At 39.4% G+C, this 14,090-nt stretch overlaps 1 protein-coding gene across 1 annotated transcript in view; it reads left to right on the forward strand.

Annotated features, from left to right (window-relative positions):
• The first annotated feature begins 1,174 nt into the window (after positions 1–1,174).
• The window catches only part of gna12a (guanine nucleotide binding protein (G protein) alpha 12a), a 45,919-nt gene continuing 33,003 nt past the window's right edge, over positions 1,175–14,090 (forward strand). The window contains exon 1 of the mRNA XM_036566744.1: positions 1,175–1,971. Coding sequence (XP_036422637.1) covers positions 1,654–1,971 — 318 coding nt within the window. The 5' untranslated portion in view covers positions 1,175–1,653. The remainder of the gene's footprint in view (positions 1,972–14,090) is intronic.

Here is a 14,090-nt window from a genome sequence, read left to right on the forward strand (position 1 = left end):
ACAGACTTGCTTATGAGGTGTTTGACACTGTATCACATACTACAATTGGACAAATGTGTGTTGCATGGCAGTAGCAACAGCCATCTTGAATCCTGAGTTCTGTCTGCACTTTTGTCTAAACATGTCTCAGCTCATTACTTTTGGAGTAACAAAAAGTGTATAATTTTGCTTCTCAATTATATCGCTTGAGGTCTAGAGCCTGAAGTCTAAAGTGTGAAGCCGGAAGCTCAAATTTCCTCAGACAAAATACTGGTAAGTGTTTTTATTTGGCAATAAATTAATATTTATTTAGTAAATTGAATCTTTGATGCTGAAAAGTGAAAAAAAAATGATTGTAGAAAATAAATAGGATAGGAACGATATTTCCTTCCGACCTGTTTTTCATCAGAGACACTAGACTAGACTAGACACTAAACTTAAAGGAGGAGACCAGTCACTCCTTTAAGAAAAAGAAAATCCCGCCCATTAAGAAAAAGAGCCAATTGGCTCAGCTTGCTGGTTATGCCTTGAGTGGGAAAACCCCCCTTGTTGTGGAGATATGCTCAAGTGCAGAACAACCACAAAAAACACACACATTTGTGCATTATTGAGCCAAATATATAGACTGTTTATGAGTTTTTGTCAGATTTTACCAGTGATTTCAAAAATGTTTTTGAAACAGTAATTTGGTTTTTAAGTATTTTGTTCTCTCCTCATTCAAACAGAGAGGAATCTGGTCTTGTATGCCTGAAAATAACTGCTCGGTGGCTCTGCAAAGATGGCCGCCGTGTGAACAGACTTTGCTATAAGTACTTTCATGTCAACAGCCGGAGTGAATGCTCTACAACGGAGTTATCTTACCCCACTTAACAGTTTATTTAATATTTATGTGAAGACTTTTTAAGAGATTTTTTTCGTTCACTTTTACTGGTTTTCACTGTAGAAATCACAAATAATTCCCGTTTTTTTGTGCGCGTGCAATCTTTTAAAACTATCGGTATCGAGATATTAGCCTTGTGATCGCCCATCCGTAGTGTGGAGTATAAAGCCTGAAGCCGGCAGTCTTCGTGCCCTCTGTCGCCCCCTGTGGGTCCGCAGATAAATGAACCGCTCCCCTGCCCACACAGGGAGGGAGGGGGCTCCTCCAACAAACTTTTGAGTGCTGGAGAAAACAGAAAAGCGCTCTCACGCCCAGAGAGCTCAACTTTTTCCAAGTCAGCTCGCGCCGAGACTCAAAAAAGGAGAAGAAAAGTAACTTTTACCTGAAGTAATCCTGCCTGGGGGTCTCCACTTTTTTCTGTGAGTAACGGGTCTTGTTTGGAAGTCATGCAAAGCGTTCTGAACACTTTTCGATCGCGTGAGGAACTTCAATGAAGACTTTTGCTCATTATTTCCTCTCAGGAATGGTTATTTTTTCGTTCTCATGGGCTAACATGCCTCTCCGAGTCTCTCTGTTTTCATAGCTGAGCTGTGGCTGTGCTGTGCTGAGCGGGCTGTGGCTGTTCGCTCGGTGGTCTTCGCTGCTTCACGGATGCTCATTGAACCCACAGGTCGCCGCCTCGGTCCGGTCTATGCAGCCGCGGGAACAAAAGAGAGCGAGAAGTCAGCCGCGACTTTCATGAAGGCGAGCTGGTAGCGCGACTCGGTCGTTTTTCTGCACGACTTTTGGACGCGATGGCCGGCGTGGTGCGCAGCCTCAGCCGCTGTCTGCTGCCCGCCGAGGCCCCCCAGGAGAGGAGCAGCGGGAAGGAGGGCGCGCGGGCTCGTGATGCCAACCAGGAGCGCGAGGCCAAGCGCCGGAGTCGCGAGATCGATGCCATGCTGGCGCGCGAGAGGCGCTCGGTCCGCCGCCTCGTCAAGATCCTCCTGCTGGGAGCGGGAGAGAGCGGCAAGTCCACTTTCCTCAAACAGATGAGGATTATTCACGGCAGGGAGTTCGACCAGAAAGCTCTGCTGGACTTCAGAGACACCATCTTCGAGAATATCATCAAGGTGAGGGTTTTAAGTCTGGAAAACAGAGCTGAGAACCTCACTGCAGCTCGTCTTGTATGACTCAGTTTAGGCAGCAACTTTCTCCGTTGTCGTTCAGTTTCTTTCCCCAACTCTCTGTTTCTACAGTTCTCTGTTTTTCTTTCGTCTCATTCTTTCCCTTCTTTATCTCTCTTGCTCTTTGTTTCTTTATTTCACTTCATTTTAGAGGTTAAGGAACAGCGCTCCCCATTATCTATCAGTTTCTTTGTTTTTTTCTTATCTTTTTTTCTTTCTCCGTCCCTCTTTCTTTTTGTTTCTTTCATTTTAGAGGAAATTTTAAGCAGCAACTTTCTCCATTCTCTCTCTCTCTCTCTCTCTCTCTCTCTCTCTCTCTGGCTGCGTCCAGAACTGCATAGTACACACTTAAAAAAGATGGTTCTGCAAGGGTTCTTTAGTAAAGGCAATTGTTCTATTTAGAGCCATGAGTTCTACATAGAACAGTTTCATGCTTAAATGGTTCCTCAGATTGATGGAGCATGTTTTGTATACGGTTCTGTATAGTAAACGGTTCTGTATAGCACCAAAAAAGGTTCTACTATTGTATCAACGTCAAACTTGTAACAGAAGAACCCAGCACATTCTCCATCAATCTGAAGAACCATTTCACCATGTGAACAACCATTTAAGCATTAAGTGGTTCTTTATAGAACTTATGGTTCTAAATCAATATGTTGCCTTTACTAAAGAACTACTGACATAACATAAGTAACGTAAGTAGAATGTCAAAAGGTGTAGTACAGTAATGTTCAGTTGTGGATGCAGCCTATCTCTCACTCTGTTTTCCTCCCCCTCTCCTTGGCTCTTTGTTTCTTTCATTCACTTCATTTTAACTCCAGAGTATTCCAAACTAATATCACAACTTCCTGAATGGACACTCAGTTTGTCCCCCTTTTTGTCTTTCTCTTTCTTGCTCTGTCACTCTAATACATCACTTGAATTCTGACCACAGTTCTCCAGCTCTGTGTGCTACAGATATCCCCCCTTGCTTTACCTGGGTGGCAAGTGTGATGACAAAGTGCCCAACCAGTTCTATTAGGTGGTCAGGTGGGCTGGTTGAAGTCCCATACTGCATTTGGATTCAACATCCAAGTGAGAATCCTTCTGCAGTAGACGGTTCTGTGGCCTGACAGCATCAGTGTCACAAGTTCACTGTGGATATCCACTGTTTAAAGTCTCTTGTTATGGTCTGTTTATGTTCAAACATGGCTGCATATCTCCTGTACCGTGTATCAAGTTCCGGAGTCTCTGAGAGTTTTCAGTAGTGGACTGTGCTAGGGGTGGGAAATAGGATTATGATATGATATTGTTAATACAGTAAATTACAGGCATTAGCATGTGGGACCGAAAGATTAATAGTTTTTATAACAAAATTACAATTTGAGGAAGTGCAGTTTTCAAAGAGAGCATTTTTAAATTATAGCCTTCATTATCAACAGCATTGTCTTAACATTGTTTTTGATGGGAAAATTTAGATTAGTAATACAAATCTTTTGTTGCAAACTGCCATTAGATGAGTCGGACCAATAAGCAACCAAAAACCCATGTGATGTTTACCTGACAACACAATCATTCCTAGCATTCAGGCCTTAAGCCTGGTAAGAAAAAACACAATTTGATATTTTTCTCAGAACGTTCAGCTGTATTAGCATGTGAAATGTGATAGTTCTAACTTAACAGACCTCAGAAAAATACACACTGTGATATATATTTTGTGTCGAGAAAATCTCAAAAATTGTGATGTCATATTTTTGCCATATTGCCCAATCCTAGGCTTCACTTGTCATGCGTTAAGCTAAATTGTGAAAGGCTATACTTTTATTGCTGGATAAAGCCATGTATTAAGCCTTAATAGACTGTATCTTGTGTGTATACAGCAGGTATTATCATCTATTAAGGTTCTGAAAGTCCAGCAATCAATAACAAATTCCAAGGACACAAGTGTAGTGTCTCTCTTTGTCTACAAGTCTCACTTGAGTGAAGGGAGCTGATTAAAGGATGATGGGTCAGGTAGATGCAGTCAGGCATGTGATGGATGCACGTTTTCACCCATTTATCAGGCTAATCTCTGTGCTCAAGTGCGCCACGTTAGTCACAGCGAAGCTTGTTTTAGTTGTCTGCCTCTCCCACGAGCTGATTGACAGTGTAAGCCACGGTATTGTTGCCGGGTCATTTCCCTGCGAGCGGCTTCTGCTTTAGATGCTTTTGTGCTTAACAACAGAGGCTGACTCACCGGCTCTAATTAACAGGAATGGGGGAGAAAAAGTGTGTGTGTGAAGGGGAGGAGGGCGAGAGGAACGATAGCGATACAGTGGTTTTCACATTTGTTGCCATCTCCCCCTTTTGAATGGAGGGAGCAAAAGGAACATCTTGCCACTTGTCATAACAAATCTCTGAAACAGGCCTTATCACAATCATGAAATATTTGCTCTTGATTAGTTGCTGTATAAATAGTTGTGGTTAAGAATTCAATTTTTTGTTCATTGTAGGTAATTATCAAGGTAAAAGCCTAAAGTGGCCAAACTGGCTGAATAGCTGTTGTACGTTTTAGCTGTCAGTAATTAGGAAGCTACCAACTGACATCAGACACGGCGCAAGCTCAAATAAATAAACATTAGTCAGCATTGCCTTCTGAATGCATTGTAGTACCAGTCAGAAGTTTTGTGGTTTTCACAATGACGGTTCTCAATAAATGCGCTTTTTGCTTTTGTTTACATGCATTTACCTCAAACCAACTGATACGCACCTAGTAAACTTTCTGTTTGTTGCAACACAAACAGATCATTGTAAAAGCTGACAACTGGGGAAAATTCTTGCAATCAGCTTAAATAATTGCAATCAGGCTTATATAATATAATTATAATCAGATACATAATATTGTGGTTAATTTATAGGAGAAGCAAAAAACATTCTTAACTTTAATGTGCGTCAGTGTCGCAAGATTTTATTCCTAGTAATTTTGGATTATTTGTGTTGGTCCATTCATCATGAAATGTTCACACAACATAAAAAGCAGCTACTGTTTTCAAATAGTGTAAATTAGATTTAAAAAATTGAGAATTTTTTTATGAAATTTTGCTACAATCAAGAAAATCTGCAACTGTAATCAATATCAATCAATAAAATTTTAAATCAATAAAAAGATGAGCTTTTAATGCTTGTTGGATTTTGTTCACCATCCTTTTTCTCGCTCCTCACTCCTTTCTCTCCCTCTCTCCTACAGCAGCTCTTCCCTTGTCACTTGGATGAGTGTGTTTATGTGTGTTTTTGTATATGTCTCCTGGTGTCTCGGTGGTAGTAGCTGATAGTACAGCAGATGTTCTCTCTTACCTGTCATGGTGTGGGAGAGCGTATGATCCAGAAGAGAGTGATGATCTGACATCCATTTCATGTTCTCTGCCATGTCTGCATTCGGAGTACTTGTCTCTACAGATACATTCAGATCTTTGCTTTTTACACCTGGGGGTGGGAAGCCACTGAAATGTGTTCTGAGTCAGATTTTGTTTTGCTGTCCATTTTATATATGTTGGAAAATGGTACACAAGATGCAATATAGAGGCCAAAGTGCAAAACACACCAACAACTAAAGAAAAATCGACACAGCAAATCTGAAATCACAACATTGACAGTTCTTAAACTGGAACAGGCACATGTTACTGATCACATGCCATGTGCATAAAATCTGTTCAGTCTTTAAAAAGGCAGAATACTGTAATGTTTTTGAAATTGCTGATGACAGTTAACTGAGTTACCACGCTAACAGCAAAAAAAAACTGCTAAATGTTCCAGAATAAAATTCCATCAAAGCATCAAAACTAGTGTTGTAGTACAACCCCATTTCCATGTCCCAAGGTGGGACGCTGTGAAAAATGTAGATAAAACAAAATGCAATGATGTGCAAATCATTTAAAGGGTGCATTAGTGCACATGGCATGGGCAATGTGCACATCTAAAGGCACCTTTAATGCTGAATGATATATACATGTTTTGGCAACATATGCTGCCATCCAGATGACGTCTTTTTAAGGGAAGTTCTTGTTTATTTCAGCAAGACAATGTCAAACCACATACTGCATGTATTACAACAGGATGACTCTATATTAAAAGAGTCCAGGTGCTAAACTGGCCTGTTTGCAGTCCAGACCTGTCACCACTGAAAACATTTGGCACATTATGAAATAAAAATGCATCAAAGGAGACCTCGAACTGTTGAGCAGCTGAAATTCTATGTTAAGCAAAAACGGGAAAACATTTGACTTTCAGAACTACAGCAGTTGGTCTCCTCAGTTCCCAAATGCTAACAGAGTGTTGTTAAAAGAAGAGATGATGAAACACAGTGGTATACATGCCCTTCTTTTTTGGAACGTGTTGCTGGCATCAAATTCAAAATGGGCATAAACTTTTCAAAAAACAATAAAATTTCTCAATTTCAACATTTGATTTATTGTCTTTGTACTATTTTCAATGATTTTGCACAGCGTCCCAACTTTTTTGGAAATGGGGTTGTAGATCCACTATTTTATGTAAATCTAGGAAGTAGTAAGAAGTCATTCGCTCTGTAGTTTGTTTTGTATTGTAGTCATTGTTACACTAATGTCCTCTCTTGCTTATACACAGTGCTGGGCCAATGATCGGTAGTCCATTGTGACCAAAGTAACTCCAGAACTGACCCCTTTTTGTAGATGGTCAACACCTGGGTAGGACTTAAGCTCAGATAGGAATCTACTGTGGTCTATTTATACACATTCAATCAGTAGTTTGTTTCAATAACCATTATACCTTTTGGAGCTTTGATTGTTGCCCAGTATAGTATTTGTGACTTAGCAAATTGATATGCAGTTTATGTTCATGTTACATTTGTAACTGTTTTGTAATAGTGTATGCAGGCATTTGCAAATTGAGCTCTGGAAATACAGTTTTGCTGTAGCTAGAGACTGAATGAGCACTGAATGAATGTGGCAGATATGAGGCCTGCACAAAAAGCCTCCTATATTGTGGTGTATGTTTTAGGATGTCATCCCACAATCTGTCAGGTTTTACATCAGACACAACAGCTTTGGGTTTCAGGAAAAACACTGTTATTTCCCATACAATTTGACATCAGACAAAACAGCCTCAGACAGAAAAGCATCAGGCTAAGCTAAGCAGACATTTGTGACATTTATAATTCCATTCTTTCTTACTACATTAGTTACAGTTTAGGCCAAATTAAAGGAGACAATACAGTATAACCACAAACTGAATGTTGCTATTATTATGTTCTGTTTGACAAAGATTAAGCTTTAACTCACACTCTCTTATCAGCTATCACTATTGCTTTGATGTCTACTTCAGTGTAAGGGATTGTTTTCAAAATTAGCAGAAAGTCCCAGTTTTTTCACATAGTTACCTGATTAAGAGGATTCTGTTATGGGCACAGGCCAACAATAGCTTTTTTTCAGTGTTATCTCACTGTTACAAGTACATGAAGATCTTTGCTACTCACTGCTCACAATTTGTGGTGGGAAACTGTTGAAGTGTGTTTTGATGGTCAGTGTTTTTGGCTCATATTTCCTCTTAACAAAGTTCCTACAGAAACATTTTATGTGCTTCTTAATGTCTGTGTTTACACATAACAAGTATGTGGTGTTTACCATGGACCCACCTTTTCTGAATCGAGAGCCGTTAATGTTTTTGGACTTTATATGACAACAAAGAATATCCTCTGATATAACTGCTTGCTGTCACATTTCTGACATCTCATAGGCTTTTGGTCTCTGCTGTGGTGGATCATGCTACTGATTCCGTCAGTGGGAAAGTTGCCTTGTTTTTGTTATTTTACCCACACTTTGGTCAGAAAACAGTCCAAATCAGAGGTTTGGCTGCGCAGAAGGGTTTTACTTTATAAGGAAGAAAGAGGAAAAAGTCATTTTTTGTCAGGATGTACACACAGCCTTCAGTTTTCCATTTTCCACTTGCTTTATGTGTATTTTTTTTTTTTACCTTGAACTTTATATCCAGAAACGTTAATGTTTCTAATAATGCATTAGTGCTTGTGGGGCCCAATTACCATTATTCAAATGAGATCATGCTAACAAGTTCCCACTAGCATACTTTTATTGTTAGCTCTGATATATTTTGAGGTAAAAAAAAAAACTTTTCTTTAATCCAGCACCTGCCAAAGTGTCAGTAAGCCAAAGTGTCAAATCATATTACAGCCCACCGATTCGATTCCTACAGTTCCAGAGATGTCTCTCTTGTTAGCATTTACGTGACTAAGACAGACTGTCTGAAACTGACCCCTCAGTGGAGTGTGACTGTACTTGGGCCTCCAGGTCGAGCAGAGCTGAAAGCTTCACTTTGTTGGACCGAGGCTGATTGTGATCAGATCCCCTCTGCCAGCCCCCTGTGGAAGATCCGGGGAGCGTCGAGCTGGAACTGAGCACTCTTTGTGGATGTGATCTTGAAAGATGGTTCCATTGCTCCTCAGCCTGGCACAGACAAAGGAAGCGCTGAGGTCACCCCAGTTTATTTTCAGAGTGGCCCCTTCGTGATAGGTGAGCGATGATAGCACAATAAAGTGGTTTGGAATGGGGGGTCAAACGTAAAGGAAGATGTCTATTTCTGTATAAATGTACTGTACATTAGCAGTTCTTCCTTTGCTCCCATGTACCCGACTCAGGTCATGAAGGGCTCGATGAGTCAAACGAGTTGTGTTCAAACAAACACAGAAATTTGTAGTGCAATGTACTTGGACTGTGCTGCACATTGCATGCATAAAACATAGCATTGGAGCCACAGTAGTGCAGTTATTATTAATAAGTACCATCAGGTTGACTGGGACTCCTGGCAGTCATATAAACAGTGTTTCTCCAGAGCATCATGTCTTCTCTTTTGTTCTTTAGGCTGTTTAATGGCTTGTTGTAATTCTCCTTCACCTTCAGGTTTGATTATATATATATATATATATATATATATATATATATATATATATATATATATATATATATATATATATATTAGGTTTGATTATATATATTATATATATATATATTATAAGTATGACATGGTCAAATTCTTGGTCTGCACTACTTTGACCAGTTTATTTATATTGGTTCACGTTAATACACTGATTCATCAAAAAAGCCACAGAAACACGGTATAAAACTGTTATTTGGCAAGATGTGTTTGGTGTAGCATAGTGGGTAACATTGCTGCCCTCCCTTCAGCACACTGGGGTTCATTTCCTTGCCTAAGCAAGCATGCCCCGCTATACCCATGAGATTTTTCTGTTTTAATCAGTTGGACTTTAATCAGTCTTTTCTGCTGACCGTACTGTTGGCCCCATCCTGACGGGATGACTGACAGGTTAGGAAGACTGTGAAAATGAAAATGCAGTTTGGTCGAATCCATTTTTAAAGCCATTTTGACACAGGATGAGCACAATAAGTGAGAATATGTAATTGCAAAGTGCATTATTAGAGAGTGAAAATGCACAAAAGATAAGTTATATTTGAATTATCATTTTGACACATTTATTGCATAACCACATTAAGCATAAATATGCAGTTCTAGAAGTACATTTTAATTTAAATAAAGCTGCTAAAAAAGCATCTAAATCTTTGTGTAAATGGAATGTCAATACTGTTATAGCAAATGGTAAATCAAAATTGCAGTATTAAATTTGAATTTTCATTTTGAGCTCAACATTGTATAAAGTGTGGGAAATTTAGATGCAAACATACAAGTACATTGCCATTTACATATTACATTTTCATTTTTTGGTTTTGATACTGATATTCTTCCATAGCCTGCCCCCTATATAATATATGTAATACCCCTAACATATTGAAATTTTTCATCATTCTGGATTAGAGTGTCTACAAAATGCTGTAAATGTAAGATTGCCACAGTAATTGGGGTGAATGATTTGGGTGAAAATATCTACCTGTGGTTTTTTTCCGGTATTGTGATTGTGGTTTCAATTTCAATTATCCTCTATGAATTGAGGTACAGTCCTTTTTTTGGGAGCTTTTTCTGGCTGGAGACCTGAATGCAGAATATAGCCAGTTAGTTAGAACAGACTGTCAGTTAGTTGTTGTGAAGTCACAGAGTGCTTGGTTGCTTCTGACTGGTCTAAATCATCTACAGACGGTTCTCAAGCTCTGTTTTTGGGTGAAATTTCCTCACTTAAAATTTGTTAAGACAACATTGTTGATAATGTAGGCTAGATTGAAAATTGCAGCTCTTGGTATTTGAACATTCCACTCAAATGATTTCAGTATTAAAATGGTTGATCTCTCAGCCCTGCACAGTAAATAAATGCAATTTTTTATTGCTGCGTTCTGCAGTATTGTTACTGGAAAGGACAAAATTGTGATAATGATATTATTAGACAACATATCATTCATCTCTAGTGTATAAATATTATATATTGTATATGTGCATGGGAAAATGCATTTTATCATGTACAGTGTACACAGTGACAATCTGTGACTAAACAATAGAAAACCGAATGTATATCTTGGCACTGACTACATGGTCCCCTCACTTCCCTAAAAGGCTAAATGACTCAAAATAGTGGTCCTGTGGTCCTGTCTATTTCTGTGCAGAGGTGATCTGCACTGTGCCATCACCTCACTGTGTAAACAGCTAATAGCTGTCACAAAATGCTTCTGAAGGACCCTGCTTATGAGAAAGAGGTTGCTGAAATTGAGCTAAACAAGGTCTTCCTTGCGAAGGTAAACACTCTGTATACGATTAATGGGCTGGAACAGAGAAGGCCCTTTTTGAGTTGTAAGAAGTTACGGTAAGCTATGAGAGTTTCTGAGCCTGAGTGAAAGGAGGGGGTCTGTGGCCTTGTTTACCAGTGCCCTAGTCAAGGTCAGTCTGGGATGGCTCCACACTGATAGTCTCAGTGGGCTATCAGTGCTAGAATTTTCATCCACAGAGCAAGAGGAAATGTCTCTCCCCAGTACACACACACACAGGATGCTCCAAATGCTGCTATTTAATGGTCTCATCGTCCCTTCGCAGACTGTGTTTTATCACCCAACACCTACCCCCTCCTGAGGACTATTCATGATGACAATGTGATGCTATGAGCCAAAATGCCAAGTATATAAACCCACTGTAATGTGTTGGGGCAGTACAAAAACTAATACCATATGGAGTTCCAGTAGAAAGGGGCCTGGGCATTGACACTTTTTCATTTTATTATTAATATTTTATATGAGATGTGCATATTTGATATTTGAATTTGTAAGACATTATTCAGAAAGTGTTCAAATAATACCCTGCTTAAAAAAATAAACTAAAAAACAAACAAACAAAAAACTATAACTATAAGCTATAAATAGTTTCTTTTTTGGTATTAAAAAAAATATTTTGTGACCCCTTTGCCAACCAGCCCCTCCTCCAGCCCCCCCTCCCCACACACAAGTATACACATTAAAGAAAGAATAATAAAATAGTAATTCTACTCACTTACTGAGTCTGCAATCCTTAGCTAGCACTTCGCCACAAATCTTTAGCTTTGTGCCAAAAAATGCTTCAAGTTAAGCTGTCAATCACGATAGAAATTCATAATCAATGTTAGTCTTCCATGGCCTGTAGGTGAAGCCTTTAAGAGAGCTGGTATGCACTCATTAAAAATATTTTCTCTGTGTTTGATAAGGTATATGTCTTGTAGCACCACTCTTGTGACCCTCTTGAGATGGCATCAAGATGCCCAGGTTAAGAACTCTTGGACTAAATGATATTGAAAGCATTATTCTAGCAGATGTAAAGCAGTAGAAAGTGAGCTTGATGTTTGTCTCTGCTTCTCTGTGATGCTTATATTGCTTTGTAATATCTGCTGCCCATTGCTAAACACCCTCTGGTGGCATGGAGTTTCTCATTCAGTGTGTTGTAACCTTTACCCTGCTGCAGTAGCCTTTCTTTGCTTCCTTTTTTGGGCTAAACAGATAAGAATCTCCAATCCAGGCTCTTCATTTCCCTCTGGTGAAGTGTAGAGTTCAGACATCTCGCTAGCCTTCACCCTCCTAGCGCTGGTAGTACAGTGTGATTGGGGGAATCCTAAGTATTGGGTGGAATTGGATATGACTAAATTGGGTAGAAAATTGGGGGGGGAAATCCAAAAAAAGAGGATAAATTAACATATCAACAATTCTAATGTACTTTTAATTTTTTTAAACTTTATTGACTATTCATATATTTGAATAATCTGATCCCTAATTATTTATGTGCATTAATTCCTTCATAAGTTACTGTTTTTTTGTCCACAGTATGCTGAGAAGTATATTTGTGTCTTTCTGGTGAGAGCAGGGTTATCAGTGGTGTCATTCGAAGGCATGGTTGGCTAGCATAATGGATAACATTAGTGGTGGGCATTATAACAATTATTTTGTTTTTCTGATAAATTGTCACAATGTTTTTCTGAGCTCATCATGGATATCTACAGTAACTTAAATAACACTGACCAAGCGCATGTTTACTAAGACAACAAAATTAGACCTATTGGATTGGATTTAGTGGAGCATGGTATGTGAAATTTTGAATTAAATAGTTTTTTTTTGCTTTTCTTTGTCTTATTTGTTTCAATAAAAAGAGTGGGATCAACAATATTTAAGAGTTTAGAGGCATTCGCAGTAAAAAGTATATCACAATACTTAGCAAATCTCTGAAGTTCACACTAGAATCATATCAAGACTCAAATATCATGATAATATTGTATCGTGCTGCCTCTAGTGATTCCCATCCTTAGTATTGTGTTTACATGTCTAAATGGAGTTTTCCTTCTGGATCCATCTTTTATACCGGGTTTGGAAAGATGGCAGAATTGCAAATGTAAAATAATAAAATGCTGAGAAAAAAGTGTTTAGCCTGCAGCTGTTTTACTGAGTCTGATAAAAAACAGACCTGCAGCGTAATTATGGTTTGAGTAAAGCCTCCATGCCTATTGGTTGTTTTCTAGATAGCCTTATCTTTAGTTCAACTACATTACAAAGGCAAAGGTCCAGTCTCTCTCTTCTTCTCTCTTTCTTTCTCTCTCTACCAAAACCACCTGGGATGTGGGACATTATCTCACCATTACGTTTGAGATTGTAGAAATGACCCTGCAAACCAATAAAATGCCCTCTACTGTGATAAACATTGCTACATCACTCTATCTAGGAATGCGGTTTAGGGAGCTTCATTAACTTTTTGCCTCATAAAGTCTTAAAATATTGTTTGTGTCATGTCGGGAAACGTGGCCCTATCAGTAATCACCTATCTGGACGAGACCCTTCTGTAGCCCTGTAGGAAGTTCTTTTATTGGAAGCTTCTAAAGAGTGGCCTGACGCTCACTTATATCTGTATGGCGATTAGATCTAACCTCAGTTTGGCCCCTTCACACTTCTCCTTGTTTTGTATTCCTCTGAGATAATCTGTGTTCATATCACAAAGCTCCCCTTCATCTCCATGCTCTCCTGTGCAAGGGTGGATGACTGGCAGAGCTACATTTCCTCTGTTTACTACAAGCCTGAGAAAATATTTATGGCATTCAGCTGGGGCTCGGAATGTCTTGTTTTTGAAAGGCTCTGAGGTGGATGAGTGTGGGTGAGTAGACAGAGTGTAACCTCAATTTTCAGGCATCTCTTGCCTGGAGAAACATGACTACAGCTATGGAATTAGAGCATTAGTTCCACTTGGGTATGCTACATATAGAAACCAATGATAGCTATGTGTTACTATAAATGTGTTTTTTTCTATATATCGTATATTTTTGTGCATCAAAAACCACAGAGTTTTGAGAAGCTGGGCTGCCTTCTGTCTTTGTGCACAGTGTTCCAAATGTCTTGTACCAAATAAAGATGCCGTTGCGGAACTGATAATGGCTGGAATTCTTCGAGTGGGTGACCAAGAAGCCACACTATAGTGACCATCCTATCCCAGGCTGAAGAGGGCTGCATTCGGCCTCAGATTGCGAGAGACTAGAGGGGGAGGGTACAGGAAGTGGTTCACGGGTGACCACTGGGAGCAGCGTATTTCAAGCCCATCTTCCTGTGTGATAAATCTGAGAGTTCCTTGGCCCTGGGGCCAGAGGAGCCATCCACGTAGGC

This window comes from Colossoma macropomum, unplaced genomic scaffold (assembly GCF_904425465.1).
Source record: "Colossoma macropomum unplaced genomic scaffold, Colossoma_macropomum, whole genome shotgun sequence".
NCBI lineage: Eukaryota > Metazoa > Chordata > Actinopteri > Characiformes > Serrasalmidae > Colossoma > Colossoma macropomum.